Here is a 26,119-nt window from a genome sequence, read left to right on the forward strand (position 1 = left end):
ATACTATGTGCCAGACACAATAATAAGCACTAAAGACACACATGTGGACTGAGCACTGACCCCTCCTCTTGATGAGATGACAGGCAAATAAAGGATCTGGACAAACCCGTCCGTGGGGGGGGGCGGGGCAGGGGCACAGGCAGGGTCTGACTCAGACAGGAGGTGAGGGAAAGCTTGTTGGAGGAGGGTCTGCTGCATGTGAGACCGTGGGGCGAGGTCCCGCAGACCCTGGCTCGGTCACTTCCCTGCTCTGTGACCCTGGGTGGCTGTTTTAGGTCTTTAAGCTTCACATGTGAAATGATGATGAGAATAATGTTGATCTCATGGGATTATCATAAAGCTTCCATGAAATGGTGCATGTATTCATACTAAGCGCAGGACCAGCGTGTGTTGTGTCCAGAAAACTATCAGCCGTGAATAGTATTGTAAAGAACCAGCAGCGATCAGTCAGATTAAGAAGGAAGGGGATGGAAATTCCAAGCCGAGGGCCAAAGGCCAGATGTCTGCAGGGTGAGTGCCTTTGTAAGTTTTCCCTATGGCAAAAAGAAGTCTGTGTGGGGAGAGAAGATGGGACTAAAGCCGATGCAGAAGCCAGGTCCTGGAGGGCTGCGTGCTAAGCGAGGGGCTGGGAACCCGGCTCTAACAGCTCTGGGGCCCGACTGAGGGGTGAGGCTGACGGAGTCAGGTGTGCTCTATCTAGAGCATGGTGGTGTCTGGAGGGGAAGGAGAAAGCCCAGAACTGGGGAGGGCAGTCAGCAGCTACCGTGACACCAGACTACAGGGGAAAGGCTTACGTGCTCATCAGATGACTTTCACTGTTGGATTCGGCCAGGTTTTGAGGAACGCGTCTGTCCATTTATATGTCTGCTGCTCCCATCTGTGGATTTAAATATGAATGTGGGGCTATTGTTCTTCCTGAGGAGTCCATGTGCTTAATAGTTTAGGGGCTACTAGAGGTTTTCTTGCCAAACAGTGAGTCCTAGAAGCAACTCAGACCCTTTGGGTGGAGGGGTAGGGAGGCCAGACCTCCGGGAGAGCTGGATGGAAGTGGGAGCTCTAGGCTTGTAGGGGCGAACCCCTCTACCCTTATTTTGGGAACCGGTCACTCATGGATTGCTTAGCTGTTTGCCCCCCCGCCCCTACCCAGGGTATAATTTAGTCCCCTACTCCCTCGCCCCTTCTGTCCCCTCCCTCATCCCATGCATATAGCGGCTGGCATTCCCTTTGGGTCACTGCTGCCTTAGGCTGACAGAGATGACCGCAGAAGTAGCCCAGTGTTTGGTCTCTCTGTGCCTTGGTTTCCCCGGCAATAAGAAGGCAACGATTAGATTCTCCTGAAAGGTGTGTGACCATGTGATGTAGATTGGAAAACAGCAGGACTGTAGCTTAGACCAGAGGTTGTCAAAGGTCTTACTTGCCATGCCACCCCTTGTTAGAGAAGAGCCCCGATGTAAACCAGATAGAAGTGGGTCTGCTCTTGATGGAGTGGGGATGGGTGGGCCCAGTCGTCGTTCTCTCTTGGCTCCTTGCCCCTGTTCCACCTGGGAGGGTCAGAGGAATGCAAGGACCCCTCTGAGTCCAGCAGAAAGTCAGAGGTGGATGTTTGAGTAAAACTGCGGGTCAGATGCGACTGACAGGCAGCCAGTGAGGATTTCCTCCCACAGGTACCTGTGAGCCTTCTGTCCCTTTTGACTGACTTTGTCCAAGTGACACTCGGGATACTGAAGGCAGAGCCTTGTATTATTCATCTCTGATTATGTCCTCAGTACCCAACACGAGTCGGTTGAGGGAATGAAGTCTCTATGGTTAATCTAGCAAATAACCCCTTTTGAGGATACTGGTTGTGCCTTAAAGTCTGAAAAAGTTAATTTACCAAAAATTAGCAGTTGGCTCTCTTTTTGCTTGCAGAAATCTGGCCCCATGTGCCTTACCCTTCAGTCCCGTGAGACACTGGGCGCTTTAAGGAAGCAACAGAATGGGCAGGTTCACTCGAGCCGCCCCAGGTGATGTCCTGTGGGAGCTGGAGGCCACGTGCAGCGAACTCCCAATGGGGTTCATACAGGAGGCCACACTGGGCCTTCCCTTTCTAGCACCAGGCTCTCCTCACCACCTGGGCATCATTTGTTACCGCTCGCTGGACATCTCCTTAAAATGTGCTAATGGGCATCCACACTTGCAGATTAGCGTGTCCCTTCACCTGATAAATTTGTGCATGCTTAATATACACCAAGGGTGTGCCAAGCCTTCCTCATCTATTATCTTGTGAGATTATCATATAAACCCTTATGGTAAGTACTGTTGTCTTCACTATCTTACAGATATAGAAGCTAAAGCTTCAGAAATAGTAAGTAACTTGCCCAAGATCACTAAGGTCAATAAAGTCAAATAACTTTCTGAAAGTCATATAACTTCTGAGAAGCAGAAACGGTTATTTTCTTACCCATATGAATACCCTTTCACTATAGCACTAAGGAGAGAGTAGAGGACAGGTCTATTCATTCACTTGCTGTTCATGAAGCATCTGCTATAGGCTAGGATGGCAAACATCTGTGGTCCTGCACACCAGGCCTCCAACACTGAACCAAACACACAGAAATCGCGGCCCTTGGAGAGTTTATATTGCAGCAGGCTCAACCAGCCTGAGCTCTGCCATCTCCCAGAACCTTCCCCACCATTTCTGGGTCCTGGTGATATCTTACCTCCTTAAGTCCTAGAGCTCAGGTCACATGAACCCTGCTTGGCCCTTATATTTCTCAATTTCTTCCAAAATAAAAACAAAAGGGGGAATGGCTAGATGAGTAACAGGACTGACTTACAAGTTGCTTTTTCATTCTCTGGTGGTAGATACTGTTTGCGAGTGTCATTTGACTCCAAGAGGCTGTGCTGTGTTCATCACATTTTCGTGTGGATAAGGCTTACAGTGAGTTTCTAGAAGGCAAGAGCTGTGTCCTATTCTTTGAACCCCCCTGAAGTTCTTGGTACCTTTTGAGGCAACTCTCAAGAATTTAGGAAAACCTTAATAACTATTTTCTATATCTTACAATATCCTATTAATTATTAGTAATATTCATAATACCAGTAGTCTTTCCTGAGCACTAACTGTGTGCGGGACACTGTGTCAGACATTCTACAATCCATGATCTCATTCAATCCTCACCATGACCTGCTGGCCTTTATTACTGCTTTCTTATTACCATCTTGCAGATGAGGGAAGCAAGGCTCAAGGTCACCCAGCTTCTAACTGGGTGCTTCAGCTAACCGGTCCTGGAACCAAAGGTTAAAGGAACTTGGGAGGGAGTGTGGGCCACTCCCGGCTCTTTCCTCTGAGCCTCCCTGAACAGGCATAACCACTGAACAGGCTGCTCTCTCCAGCCTAACCGTGTCTGCCGCACGACACCAGGTGAACTTCTCCGCTTGCTCTCACAGCTCGCAGAGCACAAGGATCCTCCTGAAGAGTTCTTGGAGAAAGCAGGCTGTGAGAGCAACCGTTGAACCTTCGGGACGGAGGCTGGGGAGCAGACCGCCTGAGCCGCTGGCAACATAAGGTACACCGATAGTCTCTTGACTCCCTCGTTAGCGCCCTTCCGAAAGCTGCTTCCCTCCTGCGGACGTGAAGTCGTGATGAGCTAACTCGGAGCAAGAGAAATGACAGGTTAACTTGCCTTTCATTTGTTATCCATAATAAATGGAATATTTCCTTGAATACTCTAAGTCATTAACATTTCAATTTATTCATGCTCTTTCTCTCTGGTGTCCTAATGGCAATATTACATAATTACACCTGCCATATAGCTATCAACTTTGACGGCTCTTTGCGTGTCCGTAAGCACCTGCTCCCACTGCCTTTGTTAGCCTGTTGGGTTGAGGAGGCAGTTTGCTTTTTTTTTTTACACTATCCTACCTTCTTTCTGTGCATGGATTGCTAAATAGGGAAACAAAGCCAGTGAGTTAAGTGACGAGGGACTGGGTGGGGATCCAAGCTAACTCTTGCCATGTATGAGGCGCTGCTCCAAGCACTTTATGTGTATTAACTTGTTTAATCCACCGACGACCCCATGGCCGAGCCTACAGTATCATCACGTCCACTTCTAATGAGGAGGAAGCTGAGCCACAGAGAGACTGAACAAGTAGCTCGAGGTCACACTCGGTTAGGAAGTGGCCAGGCGGAGCTGACTGGAGCTGACCTCAGAATGCACACTCTTCCTTACACATCACGTCACTCCTGAGGACCAGTGAGTCTAGGCAACTCTCAAAGGCCTCTTCTGTCCAACCTTCTCTTCTGTGCCCGGACTCTCACATACAAACTGGTACTGCTGCCGTGTTGGGTCTTTGGGTTAAAGAGAGTGGGAGAAAAGTGGCAAAGTGGTAAATCAGCATGATTAAGTCCTCTCTTGTCCTTGCATCCAACCTCCAAACTGCAGATTCTGTATAAAATACCTATGGCCTTCAAGAAGTCGTTAGGTTTCAAACACACGAAGGTAGAGCAAGAATACATTTTAGTGAGCAAGTTCAAAATGCCCCCACCCCAGGTTTTGCCATTTGAAGATCAGGATGGGGGCCATAGGCAGGTCATCAGGCATTCCTGAAAAGTAGGGTACTTTCTGAAATCATGGGTGAATTTTCAATCAGGCTGCCACAAATCAGGCCCTGAGGTTTTCCCAGTGCGTCTGTGGGTACACACCCCTGGCCGGGCACATGCGAGGAGGGAACTTAAGGTAGCAGCAGAGATGTGTGTATGTTCCCTTTAAAGTGGTATAATAATTATGTCTGTGCTTTTGGCCTTAGAAGCACAAACCAAGGCTACTGATGTGGGGAGGAAAAGAGGCTCAGAGCAGTATTTTAATTTTAGAAAACAGGCCTTACTGTCAAAGAAATTGCTCTCTTTAATTCATTAAAAATTACCATATTCCTTTCAAACGAGAATAAAACTAATATTCTTTAATGCTTGCTCATCATTAATATTATGCCAATTATTGCATTACTTTTGGTTGATAAATATTCAGAGGATAAATGAAGCCCACAAGATGGATTAATTCTCCAGCAGTACAAACAAAAACTTTCAATATTTTATATCACATAATTAAATGCTGTTTGTTGTTTCTAGAACCAGAACTTGGGACATGTTAATTAATTGCTTCGAGAAGACAGTTAGACATGTTTCATGGTTGATATTTGGAATCAGATATTTATAAACCCTGCACGACACTGCTGAGATGAATTACACTTGCAGAATAAATCCTACCTGCAGAAGTCTGGGGGCACCATGCCATAAACATTGATCCTGTCACAGAGCTCCAGCGCAATTGTCATTGTGAACCAGCCAGTGCTGAGCCAAGTGTTAGAGATCTTCCTGGAAGGAACAACAATTAAGTCCGCAAGCTGGTAAAGTCATCATTATAACCATTACCATCTTAAATCCTTTCGGGAGCAAGGCTGACGATTAATACATACTCTCTCTCTATCCAGTTGGTAAATAGCTGAAACTTTACCAGGTAGAAATCTCTTACCAACAGCATCGTATTCCACGGTACAGTGATAAATGATATTCATGTTCCACCATGGTGGATTATGATACGGAAGGATGCTCAAGCGACTTCTACATCATCAAAGATGATGATCAATGTTTCAGGGTTTAAATGCGCATGACCACAACCCAATTTCTTGTAAGATGACAATCCCCGTGTCAACTCTTTCTTTATTAACTAGAATACTTGACTAATTAGAAATATTCCTTGTTCCCCAGGCAGGCTAAATGATGAAGAGCTTATTAAATATGTATAAACACACAGATGTGTCTGTCTATGTATTGATTGATATCTACTGATCGATCAAACAATCTTAACGTAAAAGCTTCCCTTCAATTAGACTAATTAACATTGACATTTTGAATTAATGTCTTTCCTTGGGAAGACTACATTCATTTGGGAAGGGGCTAATTACTAGAGGAAAAGGACCACAGGAATGCTTATGCTTAATTGAGCATTTGCTTTATTTTACCTCAGAACATCCAGAGCCCTCTAAAACTTTTTTTTATTCGAAGACCAAATTGACAAAATTTAAGGAATGAATCTGTGTGTTCCTAAATTCATTCATTTGCCCATTCAAACATCTGTACTGAGCTCCAGCCACGTGCCAAGCCTAAGGATAACTGTGGAGACGTAACATCAAGGTCTAATTTGACCCTGTGAGAATGACCCAGTCTACCATGCTTTGCTGCTGTGGATATTAATTTCAATTCTTAGGGGGTTGCTGCTTTTGCTTTTTTTCCAGTGCTTATGGCATGCCTCATTAGCCAGTTTCAAACACCTTATCCCCAAGGTCAGACTGTCTGACTTTGTCCGGCTGTAGCACCGTATGTGATGTGAATACCAGAGTTGCTGAAAAGCTTTTCCACCTGCACTGTGTAGCACCCCTCTTTGAGAAGGAAGAAGGCTTTTTGTGAATCAGTTTGCATTATTTCCATTTCACATATGGGCTCCAAAAGCCCATAAAAAAGCCAAAAAAGCAAAGAAGCATAATAAGGAGTCCTTTATTTTGTCAAATACCTGACAGGAATGGGTGATGTAGTCATGCCTGAGTTCGTGGTTTCCACTTTGTAGTTCTTAATCCCTTTACTCATTTTAGCTTTCCATTCCATTGTCCCCTGAGCCAGTACTAGCCCAGGAAGTACATTTTAAAAGCTCCTAAAGATGGGAACACCATGGGTTTGTATGTTGGCTGTTCTATCACGGGCCATCTGAATGACCTAAGGTGGGTTATCGCTCATCTCTGAGCCCAGATTGCCCATCTATCACGCAGGCCCGGGGAGCTCTATCTTCCTGGGCTAATCTGCCAACTCAATGAGAGAACACCATAAAAAGAATCCAGTCTGGTGTGTTGATACATCGAGACCCCTTCCTCTTCTCTTGGTTGCCAGATTGGAGCAAATGAAGCAAATAATTCAGCCATTACTTTCAATGTTGTTGTTTTTTTTTTAACATCCCTGAAGACACTGATATCCTTCCAATATGCTGCTACTGACTCTGGTGTAGGATCCACCATCAATCATCAGGGCAGTAAGTACGAAATTCTGGAGCCTCCAGCCTACATAGCTATTAACAATCCTCTTCTTTCTCACCAAGCCTGTGTATTCATAAGAACTCTGGGACTTAGGGTGCCTGGGTGACTCAGTCAGTTGAGCATCTGACTTGATTTTGGCTCAGGTTGTGATCTCAGGGTCGTGAGAGCGAGCCCTGCGACGTGCTCTGTGTTGGCCGTGAGCCTGCTTGGGATTCTCTCTCTCTCTCTCTCCCCCTCCCCACCCCTCTCTCTAAAAAAAAAAAGAACTCTGGGACTGAAGGAGGTGGGGCAGAGCAAAGCTAGCTGACTGGGGAAGGAGGCGGGGAGAAGGTTTCTTGCCTCAACTTAGATTCTGTCTTCAGCTGTGGGGTTGTGACAGTGCAATGGTCAGGTGTTCTAGACTCACACTGGGTCAGTGAATAACTGGGAGCTTGTGAGGGCCAGGAAGAGACTATGTCCCTATGCTTTTAAGTTGTCGGAAGTGCCGCGAGGGCTCTCCCAGTGGCAGAAACTCCCCGTTACCTTGGCTCACCACTATCTAATGCACAGCCAGAAGTACAAGAGGACGTGGCTCCACAGAACGAGGTTTCATGCGTAAAAATGGGGGGAACGCATAGTGAAGGATGAAAGAAACTCAAGTGAAGAGTTCTTTAAAGTGCCACTTGCAATTCCCTAGGCTCCTTAAATAAGAGCCTTTTGGGGTCACATGCTATCGAAATGCAACTGCCTTGCGCTGTCTTTCTAAAAAGATTTGAACTCTTTTTCCAACAAAGGAATATCTACTGTTTTTACACTTAATCAACTATAATGAAGGAATATGAAGAGCTGTCATGTGCTTATTAGGGAAAATTATCAGATATTCTTTTATATGATGAAGTAACACACTGAGCTGATAATTCTATAGTGCACACTAAATTACAATTAAAGGCCTTTCTGCTCCACCAGAATCTCATTTATAGTCTCTATGGAAATATTCTTCCTGCAGTTATTTCATTTATGCTTCCTTTATCTAATTACTATAATATTGGTTCTGAATCATATTTTCCTAATATACCCTTATTCAATTAGAAAGTTATTTTCAAGTACAGTTACTTTCTAATATCAAAGAATACCACTTGGCCATCTCTGTCATTTGTCACGCTTCTTAAGTGCAGATTTTCCCCCCTGAGCCATTTTTCCCCCCTCTGCTTTTAAGTAGGGTGAAACTTCTATAAATCAAAATCTATTGAATTATCCTCTTTTTTTCCCAAAATAATAGCCTGAAATGAATGTCCTGATTATGAGATGTACAAGATTAGACATTCCACATTTTGTGTACCTGTAATACATCTTCCTGTTTGGCTGGGTTTCAAGAAAAGCATACAGAGAAGAAATACTCTTGGACCCCCAAACGTCTTGTGTTTTAATTTTCAGAAACATGTTTGTTCTAAAGGGCTATTTCTGACTTGGTTCTCTTAGCTTGGAGTAGTCAAGTTAAGAATATGGACACATGAGAATATTGAGCCAATACAATATTAGCCTCTTTAAGACAGTTTCTTAAAGGTAAGAGGCACAAAGATTCCAGAAGTGACATTGTAGTTTGGCACCCTACAAATCCATAAGTGTGATTCCCCTGAAAAGGGACTGTACGGATCCTTGTGGATGGGTGTCTGCACTTGAGAAGCCCAGTAGCCAGTCCATGAAGACTTGGTTCCCTCTACCAGCTGGGCTCACCAGGGAGACAGACCCATTGAACAAAATTTTCACTGGTCAGAATTTAATAAGCTTAGTGAACAGGATATGTCTCCACGTGAGTGCGTTTCCTAAAGATCTAAGTGACCAAAGGATGGAATGACTGGTCTCCAAGTTATCAACTTAAAATAATCCCTTAAGAAGATCCAGAGCAGTGTGTAGTTATCGTCAACAACTTAGATTGCAGCCGTGTTTCAGGAATTCTTAAATTTAGCAAACAACCATTAAACTAAAAAGAGGGAAAGTGTTTTCTATTGAAGAGTGTTGCTACTTATTTCAAATTTTCCAACCAGCGAAAATGAAACTGTAAATAACTCCTCTCATTCTTCTTCCCTTATAAAATGCTCTGCTGGTTAAATAACTCATTCAAATGAGTGATAGTCTCTCTGATTTGTGGTTTTTACAGGGCAGTAAGTAATTGGATTTCTTGATGACCAGGATCCCCTGTGTGATCTACTGGCTGGGCTAACCACAAAGTCCTCTGGGCCTCTAGGGAAGGAGGCCACAGGGCCAGCAGCCAGCTCCCCACCTCTTCTGTCCACAAGATGTCATGCTCACCTTGGCCTGGACCTGCTCTCAAATGGTCCCAAGCTTTCCAGAATTTAAAAAGAAAGGTCTTTCACACAAAGAAGTTGGGGCAAAGTTTTGGTCTTTCTCTAAGACCCTGTTCTCTGATAATGAGCTGCCCAACCTAGCCTAGCCATGGCTTTAGTACTTTATGTTCTTCATTTCATTTATCATGTCTCTTTTGTTTTGAGAAATCAAGCCAGCAACAGTTTTTGTAAGAGAAGGGGGTAAATTACATCATTAAATGTATATTAATTATAAAATTACACATTTCAGAATCAAGGAAACAAATTTAATCAGCAGACCAGTCCTATGAGCCCAGTCATTATGCCCTTTTTCTCATGAGGTCACTGCAAGGTTAGGTAACTTGTCCGAGGCTGCACAACTAGTGAAGGAGAGTCAGAAGTCCAGCCTCGAGCTGTGTATTTGGACCACATTGCACCGCACCTTTTGATACCTAGCTGTCCTTTCTTTTTCACCTAGATTGGGCCAGCTAGTGGCCTTTCGTCTTGGCCTTGTCAAGGGCCACTCCCCCGACTGCAGCCAGAGGGGACTTTTCTCCAACCCCCAGCACGTTCTTTCACCTCTGAGCCCTTGTACCCATAAGGAGGTTTCCCTCTCCTTCCCAGCTTCCTCTTTACCTGGATAAATACTTATTGGCCCAGGACTCAGCTTAACTACATCCTTTTGAGAAAGCTTTTTCCTCATTCCCTTATATCCTAGACCAGTGCTTTTCAAAATATTTTGACCTATAATGAGAAATACATTTTACATCATGAGCATATATACATATGTGCATGTGTATGGTTTTCATTTCATTTATTTTTTAAAGTGTGTAATTCAGGGATTAAGTTGGAAGAGTGTGCGACCCTTGATCTCGGTGTTGTGAGTTCGAGCCCCACGTGGGGTGTAGAGATGACTTAAATAAATAAAACTTAAAAAAAAAAAAAATAGGAGCACCTGGGTGGCTCAGTCGGTTGAGCGACTGACTCTTGGTTTCAGCTCAGGTCATGATCTCAGGGTCCTGAGAACGAGACCCGTGTCAGGCTCCATGCTCAGCAGGGAGTCTGTGTGAGATTCTCTCCCTCTCTTTCCCCCCGTGTCCCTCCACCCCCCATGCACACACCCCTTCTCTCTCTCAAATAAATAAATGAATAAAATCTTTAAAAAAATGAAGTGTGTAATTCTGTGGGTTTTTTTTTCTATATTCACAAGGTTGTGCAATCATCACCACTATCTAATTCCAGAACGTTTTCATTACCGCAAAAAACCTTATAGTGTATTTTTATATGGGATGAATGCTGATATTGATGGTTCGATTCCATTCCATTTCATTCCATCCTATTTCGCTGCATTAAAAAAAAAATCTTACAGAGTGCCTGGGTGGCTCAGTCGTTAAGCGTCTGCCTTCAGCTCAGGTCATGATCCCAGGGTCCTGGGATCGAGCCCCGCATCAGGCTCCCTGCTCGGCGGGAAGTCTGCTTCTCCCTCTCCCACTCCCCCTGCTTGTGATCCCTCTCTCATTATGTCTCTCTCTGTCAAATAAATAAATAGTCTTTTAAAAAAAATCTTACAGTTACTCACTACATTGATTTTGTGTCCCATTACTGAGCTGCAACGGATAGTTTGGAAAACTTTGCCTTAGACTATGGCAGATCCCCCTGTCCTGCATGTCAGCACCATTTTCTTTCCCTTGCATGATGCTTAGCCCTTGGTGAATATTTGCCCACCTGGTAAAACTTTATTTTTATTTTTAAAAATATTTTATTTATTTGACAGAGAGACACAGAGAGATAGGGAACAGAAGCAGGGGGAGTGGGAGAGGGAGAAGCAGGCTTCCCACCGAGCAGGGAGCCCGATGCGGGGCTCGATCCCAGGACGCTGGGATCATGACCTGAGCCGAAGGCAGACGTCTAACGACTGAGCCACCCAGGCCCCCCGGTAAAACTTTATATCCCAGGAAGTGAGGGCCTATCTCTGTCTTGTGTTCAACTACATCCCCAGTGCGTGCTGCAGTGGAGGGGTAGGCACTCAATAAATATCGGTGGACTGAATACATGTTTGCTTCGAAAGGGAAGAATAAACCCATACCCTCCGTGTGGTCAATGTCCACACAAGTAAAAGGAAATGCAGTGAAACTATTATCTTGCACTTACTCGCAGGGTAAACCAGCAGCTGTGCAGCCTGCTCCTCCAAAACAGGGCCTTGGCCTTGAATTACCCACACAGTGTCTCCGTGCTTCATTCACTTTGTCTTATAAATTCAGTTTGAGCAGCCGGGCGACTAGGACCCCCTCGAGGCGAGCTCTATCAATGGCATGAGCAGTGGGGCCCCCACAAAAAGCCTTTGCCAACGTTTTGCTTTGGGTGACTCAGCCAGCGAGGACATGTCCTCGCCCTCCCCTGTGGCCCTGCCCCTCCCCAGCCCGCGCCCTCTACCTGTCTTTGCCAGTCTCCTGCTTGAAGAGCTCATCGAACTGCAGCATCTTGTGGCGCGTGGTCATGAAGGCCTTCAGCCGCGGCAGCACCTGGCTCAGGAGCTGCAGGTTGTTGTAGACCTGGCCCTTGCCGTCCCTGCGCATGTAGCTGCTGGGGCCCCAGAAGATGAACACGGTGCCCTGGCTCACGTTGAGCAGGTCGTGGCGGTTGCGGAGGATCCTCTGGATGCTGGAATGCGCGATGACCCTCAGGCTGGTGCGATTGCCCACGTCGTGCCCATAGCCGCGCGTCGGGGCGTCATTCATGCGGATGACGCACTCGGTCTGGTCGATCTGGGGGCCTTGCCGGCTGCGCAGCAGGTGCCCGGAGCTGGTCACCAGGGCACAGTCCCTGCAGTGCATTTTTAGGGGCTAGAAAGCAGAGGGAGGAGGAGGCCATCAGCAGGTCCCCCTCACTTGGCACCAGCGGGTCATTTCGCTGCCGCAGAAGCCTGCCAGCGCCCACTCTCCTCCCTCCCACGCCAGCATCTATCCCTTCTTCCAGGTGACAAGGAGCGGATGACAAGACTGACCTGTCAAACCCTGGGCTCTGGGCTTCACTGATACTAACTAACCAACTCCCCATATCAACCCGGCAAGGTTGCTGTCACTGCCATTTTCCAGAGAGGAGTTCTCAAGCTTGGAGATGTTAAGAAATCTGCCCAAGGGTGCATAACTAGCAAGTAATGAAGTCACGCTTTCAAACCCAGGTCTTTTTGAATCCAAAGTTACCCCCAAACGAAGTAGAGACTATACCACCATTTGCTGTGACATGAGCTTGGAAGCTCTTAATTCACCTTATTGCAAGTTCAGTGCGTATCAATATTCTTGGCTGTTGTACAAATATATTTATCCTAAATAAACATCGCCTGAGAGTCACAGGGGGGAAGACATGCACGTTGTAATCCCTCAGGTGCCATAACTTTGAAATGACAACTAGGATGGTTTTAAGGAGAGAGGGAGTGAGATTGAGTTGGTCCACCTTCAAAAATGTAAAAAAAAAAAAAAAGCCTCAAGCTCAGAGCCACCGACCTCAGCCAGTGAACACGTGCCCTGTGGAAGCCCACCAGGGACAACTCCAATGACAACGCTCATTTCAACACCTTGAACCAATGATTTGCTTTCTGAACACCTATGTTCCCACACATTAAACATTCCCCTGTTCATGTGTAATGAGAAATATCTCTTAGTTGCTGTTTGAAGATAATGTAATTAGGGCCTGAGGGCAAGGCCTGCAAATGCTCACGCAAATGACAATAAAGAATGGTCTGAAGCAAAATAAGTCAGTCAGAGGAAGACATGTATCATATGACCTCACTGATATGAGGAATTCTTATTCTCAGGAAACAAAGTGAGGGTTGCTGGAGTGGTGGGGGGTGGGAGGGATGGGGTGGCTGGGTGATAGACATTGGGGAGGGTATGTGCTGTGGTGAGTGCTGTGAACTGTGTAAGACTGTTGAATCACAGACTTGTACCTCTGAAACAAATAATACATTATATGTTAAAAAGAAAAAGAAAAAGAAGACAATAGCAGGAAGGGAAAAATGAAGGGGGGAGATCGGAGGGGGAGACGAACCATGAGAGACTATGGACTCTGAGAAACAAACTGAGGGTTCTAGAGGGGAGAGGGGTGGGGGGATGGGTTAGCTTGGTGATGCGTATTAAAGAGGGCACGTTCTGCATGGAGCACTGGGTGTTATACGCAAACAATGAATCATGGAACACTGCATCAAAAACTAATGATGTAATGTATGGTGATCAACATAACATAATAAAATAAAATTAAAAAAAAAAAGAATGGTCTGAAGGAAAGTTGCATTGTTAGCCATGCCCCAGAGCCTCTGCCCTTCCTCCCTGCGAACACTGAACCCGAAACACTGGCTCCCTGTGTGGTCTTGCGAAGTCGAAGCCAGTTTAGTGCTTCTATTTACTCCGGGAGTTTCCTGAGCCATAGCTCTGCCTTCAGAACCAGACAAGGGCACCTGAGGACAGCCACCTTCCTTCACTGCATAGTCGCCGAGGGCACCAGCTCTGGGGCTTTCCCGACGGGTCCAGCCTTGTCTCCGGTACCTATTAGCTGTGGGACCTTGGCAAGCCACTGACCTGTGAGACTCTCAGGTTTCTCATTTCCAAATGAGGATAATGAATGCGCCATTCTATCTTGGTAGAATGAAAATGTACACAGTATTAGACCGGGCCATTTGAAATTGCCAGTATTTGAACAATAGCAATTGCAGGGGTTTGAACCCAGTGCTTACATAGAATCACTGGGTAATGAGACTGTTATTGGGATTACCTGTCAGAGTGGAGTGAGTGCAGGCAATCACTAAGTCAGTACTGATCACTTCGGGTTGATAATTGACATGTAAGCTTATGAAATGGAGATTCTACCATTGCAAATTCTCATCATTCATTTGACACCCAGTTACTCTTTAGTGACAGACACTATAATGGGCAGTAAGAATGCAAATGGAATGCAAAAACAGAAACCCTTCAAAGCTTATACTTTAGTGAGGGACGGTGGGTCAGTCAAAACGTGCAATAAAGTGTGAGAGGATGAGGCAGGGGCTGTGTGAAAGTCTTAGTAAAGGGCGATGCTGAGAGCACAGCAAGGCGGTGGGCACAAACGAGAGAGAGGCCACTTTCACTAATGGTGATTAGATGCCTCCATGGGCCAGGCACTGTGCCGAGCTTCTTATATAATTGCATTAGTTCTTCAAATAACCCCATAAGGAAGGTATTATATTATCACCCCTATTTTACTAATGAGGCTGAGGGATAGAAAAGTAAGGAACTTGCTCAAGGCCATACAGTCAGGAAGTGGTAGAGCTGGAATTCACACCCAGGAAATCAAACTGCAGAGCCCGTGGGATTAACCATCACGGCATCACGGTGCAGTAGAATAAATCGAACACGTGCCATGAGATGTTTTAAGTCATTGCCTCCTTTCCTTCTTTCCTCTCACAACCCCAGAAGCTCAGTGATGCTGTTTCTTAACCAGTAGTGCTGTTTTTGCTTTTAGGGCATTGGGCCGGCTGGATGCAGTCAAGTGACAAAGGTCTTGTATCCGATACGTCCATTCCTTGGAGCCCCATTAACAGCAGACCCATGAATGAATGAAGTGAATGAGATAAAATGTACATAAGACCAAATCTTCCTGGGATGCCTGGGTGGCTCAGTCGGTGAAGCGTCTGCCTTTGTCTCAGGTCATGATCCCGGGGTCCTGGATCAAGCCCCGGGTCAGGCTCCCTGCTCCGTGGGGAGTTTGCTTCTCCCTCTGCCTGCCACTCCCCCTGCTTGTGTGCTTGCTCTCTCTCTCTCTGACAAATAAATAAAATCTTAAAAAAAAAGCCCAAATCTTCCTTTTGAGGAATAGCCACATTACAGATGTGTAGAATCCCCTCAGGAAACTCCTGGAACCTGGAGTTGGAAGCCCTTCTGAGTCCCCTGAATGAACTGCTGGGGGTGAAGAGCAATTTCATGGGCCAAAGGATGGAGGAAATACTTAATTTTCCTTTTTCTGATTTTACATGCACACCCCACACAGAAAGGATGAAGAGGGAAAGTTAAACGATCTGTTCAACCATGGAGCTCCTATCAAGTCTCAGGCACTGAGCTTGGTGATATAGATAAAAAGATCTGGTCCTTCCTCCCAAGGGGGCACACAATCTAAGGTGAGCGTGCCCCTAGATAAGGAATTACAGGACCATGGAGTAAGTGCTAGAATGCAATTAGGCACAAGAGACCAAAGGTGAGGGAACATTTGAGCCTATCTGGAGGAGATGGAGAGGAGGGGGACAGCCGGGAAAGGACTGTGTGATGGACACCAACAGATTACATGACTGTAAAAAAGAGGTAGTGGTTGATGGGGTCACAAGACACCAGAGGATAAGTGAAACCAAAGTTGGCAAGTGTTCTCTGGATTTGGAGGCGTTGCCCACAAGACTCCCAGTTGAACCAAAGGGGCAGAGCCTGAGCTTGGTTGGCCAGGAGGGAAGTGGAGGAGGGAGCTTGGCGGTGAGGGCTGATGGAGGGTCGATGGCGGGGCAGGTGGATCTGCAGGGCAGACTGGAACGCTCAGGGTGACCAACCCACCCGGTTTGTTAGGGGCTGTTTGGATGTCAGCATGGAAACTCCCGCATCCTGGGAAACCTCTGCTCGTGGGGAAGCCCACTAAAAAAATGTCCTACAAGATCGACAGGGGCATCGGCAAATACCACGTTACTCAGTGAGGATTAGGGTCAGGAGACCCAGGGTCTAAATTTTGTAAGTCAGGTCCTTAACGTTCTCACCCGTAAACAAAGAGGAGATCAACTAGATACTTGTGGCCACATGACATTCATTCGTTCATTCATTTAAAAGACACTTGCTGAGAACTCAATACCCGTGAGGTACCGTGTAACTCAATACATTTGTTTAATAAGGTCACTTCGTAGGATTTCATCCCATTGGACCCTAAGGCCATTGGAACTTGCTTTTTCTCATCAGACTCACCTCGAACTATCATCTTGAATTTTCTAGTGTGACTGATAATTACAAGACATTGTGCTTATTTTTACTGGGGAAAACATTCTGAAGAAAAGTTTCTGCATCCCTCTCCCCCATAATTATTCTGCTGTGATTCTCAGAACACAAGCTGGTTGACAGGTGAACCCTGTGTCACCTATAGAAATTCCTGTGCCTTCTGTCTTCCACCTCTGTGCACATGAGGCCAGTGGAAGACCCTTCCAGGGAAGGCCAAGGTTCCTGACTGTGCCATACTGGTCCTCTGGCATTACTGGGCACCACCCAAATATGCTGGGTCTGCCCAGTCCAGAAATCCCTCCCTCATGATTCCTGCCCATCTGCCTGAGCTCTGAGGTATTGATTACCTCGGGCAACAACACCCACTCTTGTGTTGTTCAGATGCACCAAACAATGCGCAAAAGATTGAAGTCTGAATTATGCCTTAAGTGTCTTTTGGTAAGTGATGCCAACAAAATGACAATAGCTGTTCTAAACAGAATGTTACATTTCCCGCAGCTGAGACAAGCATGCACCAAAGCCTGAATCACTTCCAAAGGAGGAAATGAAGTCTGTTTTCTGCCTTTGGAAGGACTGATGATGTCTTGGGAGGCAGGATGACTAGAAATTATACAAACTCCATGACCCTGTTTCTCAGGATGCGTTACGGTCCTCCCAGAGAGCCATGCGCCTCCACATCTCAGTATGATTATAATCCTTAGTGTCTTAATGATATGGGTGGAAATATGCATGCCTTGGTGAGTTAAGATTCCTGATGCAGTGTTCACATATTCTTCCCTTAAGCACTCAGTTGCTGGGTTGATGAATCACTGAGCAGAGGACGGGAAGGTGAACTTGCAGCTCTGCTAGCAGGCCTGGGAGCTAAAGCTCCATGGAGGACACAAGAGCGGAGGCGGCTCCTGGGGAACCCACTGGCTAGCCAGGGCTTCTCTCTGACTTCCTCCTCACAGTGCTCAGTCTCCTGATTCTGGGGGACATTTTCCTTAAAGCCCCATTTAGTGAGGTATTCCATCATTTGGTAAGACACACGGGCACCGATATTAGATCACTCCAATCTTGGTCATCTCTCTTGCTTCCTGACCCATAAGAGGCACTCAGTTAACACTGACTAGATGGATAGATCGATAAATGAGTGAATGAGACCCAACCGCCTGCCTTGTCTGTTCTCTGAGAAAGCCAGTCAGTCTCCTGAGATATAAAGAGAAGACACGATGTGGTGCCCTAACCAGGTATTTGCCTGAACACCCCAGCCCTCTGTCCTAGATGCCATGGAGAGAAAAAGGGGGGGCGGTATAATGTGAAAGCCTCTGTCTGCAGAGAAGGAGGCTATGGCCCTTTGCCTCAAACCTCTCCGTCCAGGGAGCCATAATGGCCAGAGCTGAGGGCACTGCTTGGAATTAATGGCTGGCTAGGAAAATGGCCCAGGACACAGTGAGGGCCATTAAGCCCAGCCAGTTATTAATCCCCAGTAAGAGCTTGATGCCAAGGTCATTAGAACTGTTGTGAAGTAAAAAATGCCCCGGAAAATCTACAGTGTGTGGAGGCCACTGGTGCTCAGAGCTGCAGCCTCGTTAGGCCCCAAACGTGGGCCGTACGAGCACCCGTGGGAGGTGGGCAGGCTGGCTCTCCGCGGGGGGGGGGGGGGGGGGGGGGGGGCGGAGTGTGCACAGCGCTTACCATTTTATTTTTGCCCTCTGCTAATGTGTAAGCGTTTGTCATTATTCCAGTACCTAAGACTGGCTGCAACTTAGTAGGGGCTCAGGAATGTTTTAGAATATTTTAGAAGGTGTGAATGAGTCTCTCCTTCCACCTACTCCCCCCGCTCAACTCCCCAAATCAGAGAACAGAGGAGCATGACATCTTGCATCACAACTTACTCCTTTGGGCTCAGGCGACAGGAGCAATCCTTGCTTGAGAAGGCATGCTCAGGGAATCAAGGTCTGATTTCTGTCACAGCCCAGAGAGCAGGAGCAGAAGGAATTCTCCCTGTGACCCAGCGGAGGCCTCCTGAGCCTTTCTTAAGAGAATAGACCAGGCCAAGTCAAATTAAACTTGACACCTAAAACGCTCAGTGATGTCCTTGCAAACATTTGCAGCATGGCAATCTCAGGCTTCACTTTTTAAAATTCTGATTTATTTGGCAGAGGGAAAGGTACCTCAGAGCATAATGTCCATTAGCTCAGTAATGAGACCAGTCTTGCTCTGGGAGCTTCTTGTTGGTCTGGAGCAAACATAAGATATATTAAATGGCTTCAGGTGTTTCAAGAATCTCTGCACTTTTCAATCTGATGTTTTCCTGTAATTACTGGGCTTTTATTAGCTGTCAATCTCGGTTCAGCCTGACATAGGTATAAGCCACTCTGATTATTTAATGTGATTCCCTAGAAAAATGTTACTCTTTCAAGCTGCTCTTCTCTCTCAGTGACAAGCCCACCCACCAGCTTTCATTGCCAAGAAGTCCTCCTCTCTCCCCGCCAGCCCATTTTTCATGATTTACCTCTACGGGCTGCCTGAAGATGAGAGCTCCACGGGCAGGAGGCAGTACTGAGCAGTGTTTAAATTATGGCCTTTGGAGTCACTGGCTTGAACCTGCTTCTTCCTCTCCTTAGGTGGATAATTTTGGGTGAGGTGGCTTAGTGTTTCTGAGTCCCTGTTTTTTCATCTGTAATATGAATATAGTAAAGCCAATCTCAAAGGGAAGGTTTGCCATCTCAATTAAAGGCATACCTTCCACCCAGTTTCTCAAGATAAAATTCAAAGCTCATTCTTGATACCGCTCTCTCTCCACCTGCTAGAACTCTTCCAGCCCTCCTGGATCCATCCTCGTACACGTATCCCAAACCTACCCCTTCTCACTGAATAGCATCACTGGCAGAAATCTCAGAGATTGTTTAGGCTAATAATTTTCAAGGTGTGGTTCCCAGACCCACAGTGACAACAAAGTCTAGGAACTTTCGAGAAATGCAACTTCACAGACCCCATCCTGGACCTACTGACTCAGATGCTCTGAGGTGGCGTCCAGCAATCTCCGTTTTCACAAGTCCCCCAAGTGATTTCTGATGCATCCTCGAGGTTGAGAAACCCTGGACCAAGCCAGGATCCTCATTTTACAGAGGAGGGAGCTGAAAGTCAAGAGGTTATGTGATTTGCTCAAGGTCACACCCTAAAAGAAGCACCTGGGATGAACCCCAGGTCTCCTCACTCCTACAAATCTAAGAAAATCCATGTATATGCATAGACTGTTCAAAGTCGCTGGGACTCACTGAAAAGGAATCATGAGTTAGTGGTGCACTGAAGCTGGAACCCACAGCTGGAAGTGGTTTTGTGGAGATAGATGAGTAAGAAGGCTCATTCTTTAGCAGCGCTGCCTGCCCCTGCTTATTTGGAGTAAGCAACCAGGAACAGCTATAGAGCAGGCAAACCCCGCATTACAGGGAGAATGCCCGCGCATGGCTGGCAGCTGCTTTCACCCCAGGAGGTGGGCCACGGGCGTTCTCTCCAGCCGGCGCAGCCCCGCGAAGGTGTGGCCAGACTCAGAGACCCGTTGTGAGTTGAACGGTGTTCATCCAACAGCCCCTCGCCGCGCACCCACGAAGCGATGTTGAAGTCCTACCTGTGGATGTGACCTTGTTTGGAAAAAGCATTTTTGCAGACAAATTAAGGGGTAAGTCAAGAGCTGGTCACACTGGATTAGAGCAGTCCTCGCGTCCTTAGAAGAGACTCAGAGGCACAGCGACACCCAGGGAGAACACCGTGGTGAAGGAGGCAGGGGTCACAGGGAGGCACGTACCGGCCAGAGGACGCTGAGGCAGCTGTAAGGTGCAAGGTACGATTCTGCCGTAGAGCTTTCAGGAAGAGCCCGGCTCTGCCAAAACCTTGATCTCGGACTTCTAGCTGCCGGAACTGTAAGAGGATCAATTTCAGTTGTTCTAAGACAACCAGATTGTGGTAATTTGTTCTGGCAGCGTTGGAGACAAATACACTGTTCCTAGGCGGTCTTCAGCCTCTGCCCACCCCCCCGCCATCCCACCAGCACCCCCACCCACAGGGTCTGGCAGCTTTGACCCTTATACTTCATGCCCCACCCGGCTGCAAGGGTGAGAATTTTGATGCACAGAGCACGCCACTCCCCTGCCCTGCTTGAAGAGTAAAATCCAAAATCTTTACCTGGTCAGAGCCTTGCCCACCTTGTGGCCCTCAGCTCCATTCACTTGCCATTCTCAGCCCCATAGACGGCTGATCTCCTTTCTGCCGCTGGGAGAGATCGGGTGCTCCTTCTCTGCCCCTAGTCTTTGTTTCTCCAGTTATTCACATGCCCCGCTCCTTCTCATCTCTCAGGTCTCACCTTGAAAGTCATCTCCTCCCAGAGACCCTCCCTGACTGCCTTAATTGGACGGGAGTCTCCCCCACCTATTACGTAACAAAGATATTAACCACTAATAACACTGACAAAACACCGATATGCCAGGCACTGTTCTAAACACAATACATACATCACCTAAGTTAATCCTGAAAACAGCCTTGAAAGGCAGGTTCTACCATGGTTCTCATTTTTATCAGACGAGGAAGTTGAGCTACAGGTTCATCACGGTCCTCTTATGCACCATCCTGTTTATTTCCTCTGGCACTTACCACAGTCGGTAATGATTTACATTTCTAATTTCTTTATTGTCTGTCCCCGCCACTAAAACCCGAGAGCCACAGGAGCAGAGATCATGATGTTTGCATAGCACACAGCAGGCCCTCACAGATTGTTGAAGAAATACTTGCCTGCCTGCCTTTCTCGGCAAGCAGTAGATGACTTTTCTCTGTCCAAAAAAGGTGTGGATGAGTCGTCAGAGAGACAAGCCCGTTTCCAGGGCCTGTTTCTTCTCTGGTGTGCAGGACAAGGGCTGAGGGTAGAGGATGCCTTTCAAATAACCCCCTGCCTGAGTCCCCTCGACGGTCACTCCTGCACAATTCCTTCCTCTAGGAGGAGAGAGGGTATATAGGCCTCCTGTGCTCATTAAAACAAACAAGAAGCTGCATTTTTATGAGGGTACGGTGACATTGAATGCTGCCAGACAAACCAGATTCCCCAAAAACTGGCTTCTTTGGCCCCTGCTGCATTTGAAAGGGCCTTCAGGTAAACACAGCATGGTCCAAATCTGATAACTGATATCGGATGGTCAAAACAAGAGAATTATGAAAATGTGGGGGCTCCACATATAGCTGAATTAAATGGAGGAAAAAAAAAAAAAAAGCTATGGCTTCAGTTGACCAGATGAGAAAATAGTCTAACCGGACGAATCATTAAATTTGTAGAGTTCAAGTGGGAAGAGTCAGACTTGGGTTCAAGTCTCCGTTAAGTCGTTTATTGGTAGGTACTTCCCTACTCTGAGTCTCAACTTTCTCATCTGTAGAATGGCACGGCAGACACTCAGGAGGGTGTAACTAGTACGACTATCACGGCTTAATTGTTACAGATACAAAAAGGACTCTCCTGAGTAACACGTTACCCGCCTCTCCTTACGTCCACTCAATGAACCTGCAAACTCAACCTGTTGTATCTCTGTTGAATTTGATCTTTTCTACCCACCTGCACCTTGCTTCCCCCCGCCCCCACCCCTGCTTCAACCCACTATCTTCACTGGATCACCGCCAGGCCTCCCACATACACTTCGACTGTCCACATATGTCAGGGAGGCCTTTCTATAAAGCACATCTAATTAGGACCTGCTTGTGCTTAGTATCCTTAAATCCTAAAATCCCTGAGTTCCTCCTGTTGCTTTGAGGACAAGGTCCTTCCAGTGGCTTACCAGACCCTCATATCCCCCTCAGTCCTTCTTTATCCCCCACCCTCTCGTAGCTCTCCATACTCCAGTCACCTTGATTTTGACTTTGTAGCTCCAAGTGGCACTATTCATAAGGCTTTGCCTTGGGGACTTTGCACATGCTTTCTCTGGAAGCCAAGCTGGCTCAATTATAAACTGGAACAATGATATCTACCTCGCAGTGGGATTCTGTGGCTTAACTGAAATAATCACAACACTCAAAGTCTCCTTTGACTCCTCCTCTGCCTCCTCTTCTCCCGACTTTTGTAACTCCTTCATCACTCATTCAAAGCATCACATCCTCAGAGAACCTTCCCTAAACTCCAAGACTACCTTAGCACCCTGTTTCTCCTTTTCTAATTCTCACCATGTTGGCAATCTTTGAGTCAATGTCTCTCTTCCCCACAGAATGGCAAGGTTCTTCAGAACTGGGTTCACGTCTGTGTGGAGTTTAGCTCACCATAACATCCCTGGGACCTAGTATATAGTGGGTGCTCACTAAGTGTCCGCTGCACAAATAGCTAAATTAGTTCATGCAGGTGAGGAGAGCATTCTAGAACCACAGACACCCAGGCCTTCTGTTTGGTTTTCATTTCCATTTGGTATGCCCAAGTGTAGACCAAGAGACAAAATCATCCAAAATCGAGTATTTAATTTGGTGCAAATACTTCATCTTTTCATAGAAGACTGACTAGCACAAACTAAACTGAATAACACTGGAACCTTACTTCTATCCACTTTATTATCTAAGCATAAGGGAGTTTTCAGAAGGAGTCATTGTTTGAGGCTTTGGACACTGACTACTGCCAAGTAGCAAGGAACCAGGTTGTGTCAGTGTTTACCCTTTGGTTCTCGAGCTGATGGTTTGTTTATCAAACTGCCTACTTTAGGGGCCCTGAGAGTGGAAGAATGGTCATCAGCAGCCTGAAACACAACTCAGCACCCCAGCTGGAAACGCATGAGTAAACAAAATCGTAATTTTTAACTTTGCCAAACTCAGTAAACACCATCATGATGCAAGGCAGCCATTAGTTAAGTAAATAAAGCACAAGACTAAGAACAGGATTATCGATGCTGGCACAGTATACTCGTTTGCTGACCGCTGATGGACATTAGCTGTGATGTACACACTAGGGAGGTACTTCGCCACCTGCTTTAATTTGCTAAACATCATGCATCCTCTGGGCCACAGAATTACTTACTTTGTATTAGTGAAAAATCACCTTTTCTTCTTTTCCCTTTTCATTTGCTCACTATATAGTTATTAAGTACCTCCTCGCCAGGTAATGGAACCTCGTGGGCGTGCTGCCCAGTGCACAGCCACCTTTGTTCCTCTGGCTATACCTCGACTTGGAGGGGCTGTAAAATGCAGGGAAGCTGTTCCTGGCAAGAGAGACAAAGGCGTCCCAGCTTTGTCAAGAAACCCGGGAGTGGATGAAGGCAGATAGGATAGATAGCTTAAGAGAGTTTCAGTTCTTTTTTTTTTTTGAAAGAGGTGCTTTTTTTAGTAAAAACAAAGCAAAACCAAACAAAACCAGGGAAGATATTTACCTGATCTTATTCATTTCTTGAATACTCCTCTTTTGGCTTCATCCATATACATTAGATCTCTCTTCAGAGTACATTCGGGCATATTAGCAGATCCCTAGCTCCTTGGAGGCTCAGGATCCTGACTCATGGCTGCAGCCCTCTACTTACTGGAGATGTCTCCTCTATTCTAGCTCTTCCTCATTCACGCCTGGTTTCCAAATCCCTGGAATCCTGTGGATTGTTTTTTATTTCTATTGATAGTGCCAATAAAAACCAGGTCCCGTAAATGCCAAAACAACAACAGTGATGGCGACCAATTATTGCAAAGAAACTTTTTATATTATTATTATTATTATTATTATTATTATATTAATCTCAGTTAATTCTAACGTGAACCGGCAAGGTACATATTACCACCTTGGTTTATATTTGAGGAAATAGAGGTCCGAGGTTAAATTGCTCAAGGTCATAGCGTTTCTAAGGCACAGCCTGTATTGGCACCTGGGTCAATCCCATTTGCTTGCTCTGGCTCCCATAACAGGCAAAATAGAGTCGAGTGGAAGATTGGCAAAGAAAAGAAGATTGAAGAGTCTCAAGAGAAGGAAAAAGAAAATCTACAGAGGGGAGGAACTAGTAGATAATAAGAATGGCAAGAGAAGGTAGAAAGCATTGGAAAACAGACATTAGAATCACTGAGATGATACAGTGACTATAAAACTTCTTAGGGGGACAGAAAGATTAAAGAGAAAATTTAGCAGAACAGCCTAGAATTCGGGAGGCATTCAGTGCAGGAACAAATATTTCCACCACTCAAAAGCCATCCATATACAACACACTGCATTATAATTGACATTCACAATGGGGACCCTAAGTCATGAAGAAAGGCTTAAATTAAGTTAAGCTTTGTTCACTTACGTAGGAAAGTATAAAATCAATTTGGAACCTTCAAGAATAATTTAGACAAATACGATTTGGTGCTAAAAGGGACTATGCTTATGTTATTTTATTTTAAGCCTCATTTGTTCATAAGACTCATTCCTCAACCATGCTTCAAAATGAGGTGCTAGACTACTCTGAAAAGTTATTGCTGATGGGTAAATAAGCTTTTCTTTCCCCATTCAGGTGTGATAGACTTTCCAACAAAAGTCATGCTTCCCTCTCCTGGGGCAGTCATAGATGGAAGCCTGCTCAGTCAGGGACCACATTCCTTGTCCCCATGCTTCTGGCGGTGGGGGGATGTGCCTCCCAATGACATCAGAGGGGAGGTCATTGGAGAACTTGAGAAGCGGGTGCCTTCCCCACTCTGTCTCTCTTTCTGATGTCTTGATATACACAGCACAGTGAACCTGGAAGCCATCTGTCAAAGATGGCAAAGCCAAAGAATGAAAGGAGACCAAGTCCTTGAATCATTGCTTAAATCAGAAATATCAGAAACTCCCACTTTTTTTTTTTTTGACTATGTGAGCAAGAATAAAGAAACTATACATTTTATAAAGCAGGCAGGATAACTGTAATTATTCTATCAGACAGCCAGGAAGCTTGCTTACTTACTTACTTTCTTTCTTTCTTTTTTTTTTTTTTTTGTCTACTTATTTTACTAAGTCATTAGAGTGCAGGAACCACATTTTTTTTTAAAGTACAGCTCTGATCATATTACTCTAGCTCAAAGATCTTCCACAACTTCCTATTACCTGTAGAGGGAAGTCTGCATTTCTAAAAGTGACCCATCATATCTTATTTTTTACTGATCCATTTCAAGAACTCTAAACTCCCCCAAACGGGACCACCACTCATTTATCCAAATGTGTCATGTCCTTGTCTTTGCCCACAGAGTAGCCTCCTTCTGGAATGACTCCTCTCACTGAAAGCTAACCCACCACTCGTGGTCCTAGGTCAAGGCTATTTGATCCACAAAGTGTCCTTCATTCCAACTGCTTGAGTTCAAATCCCATCACTTACCAATTGCTGATTCTGGCAAATTTCTCAACTTCCCTATGCCTTAATTTCCTCATCTATAACATAATGGTACTGATAGAAACTATTGCAGAAGGCGGTGCGGGCTCAGGGAGCTAGTCTGCAGAGGGTCCTCGGCTGCTCTTTGCCATTGACGCCACTGATGACTGCAAATGACTTCCTCATCAATCCTGACCAGTCATGTGTCGCCTCCTTGGGGGGCAGAGGAACTTTCCGTCATCGTGTCCCATGCTATCCTGCAAAGTGGCTTAATTAAATACAGAAGATGACTAATAAATGCTGGTTGAATGAGTGGATATATAAGTTTCTAAAGCTGCAAGAATTGGGTTTCATTTTTCCATTTACTCATGATTTGTTCAGAAGACTATGATGTTTTCTTCCAGCTTGAATTTTACTCAGAGAATGACAAGACTTTTTTTTTTTAAAACACAGATCTTCCTTGACT

The 26,119-nt window shown here is 45.9% G+C and overlaps 1 protein-coding gene across 4 annotated transcripts in view; it reads right to left on the reverse strand.

Moving 5' to 3' along the window:
* Positions 1-26,119, reverse strand: part of ST6GALNAC5 (ST6 N-acetylgalactosaminide alpha-2,6-sialyltransferase 5) — a 162,342-nt gene that overhangs the window by 12,137 nt on the left and 124,086 nt on the right. The window contains exons 3-6 of one of the 4 annotated variants that reach the window (XM_032425705.1): positions 11,796-12,205; positions 5,243-5,350; positions 1,415-1,541; positions 803-877 (exon numbers count right to left, since the gene is read on the reverse strand). In XM_032425705.1, coding sequence (XP_032281596.1) covers positions 1,433-1,541; positions 5,243-5,350; positions 11,796-12,205 — 627 coding nt within the window. In that variant the 3' untranslated portion in view covers positions 803-877; positions 1,415-1,432. The other 3 variants (XM_032425714.1, XM_032425696.1, XM_032425686.1) reach the window with 3 other exon arrangements.

Source organism: Phoca vitulina, unplaced genomic scaffold (assembly GCF_004348235.1).
Source record: "Phoca vitulina isolate PV1807 unplaced genomic scaffold, GSC_HSeal_1.0 scaffold2, whole genome shotgun sequence".
In the NCBI taxonomy this organism is placed as follows: domain Eukaryota; kingdom Metazoa; phylum Chordata; class Mammalia; order Carnivora; family Phocidae; genus Phoca; species Phoca vitulina.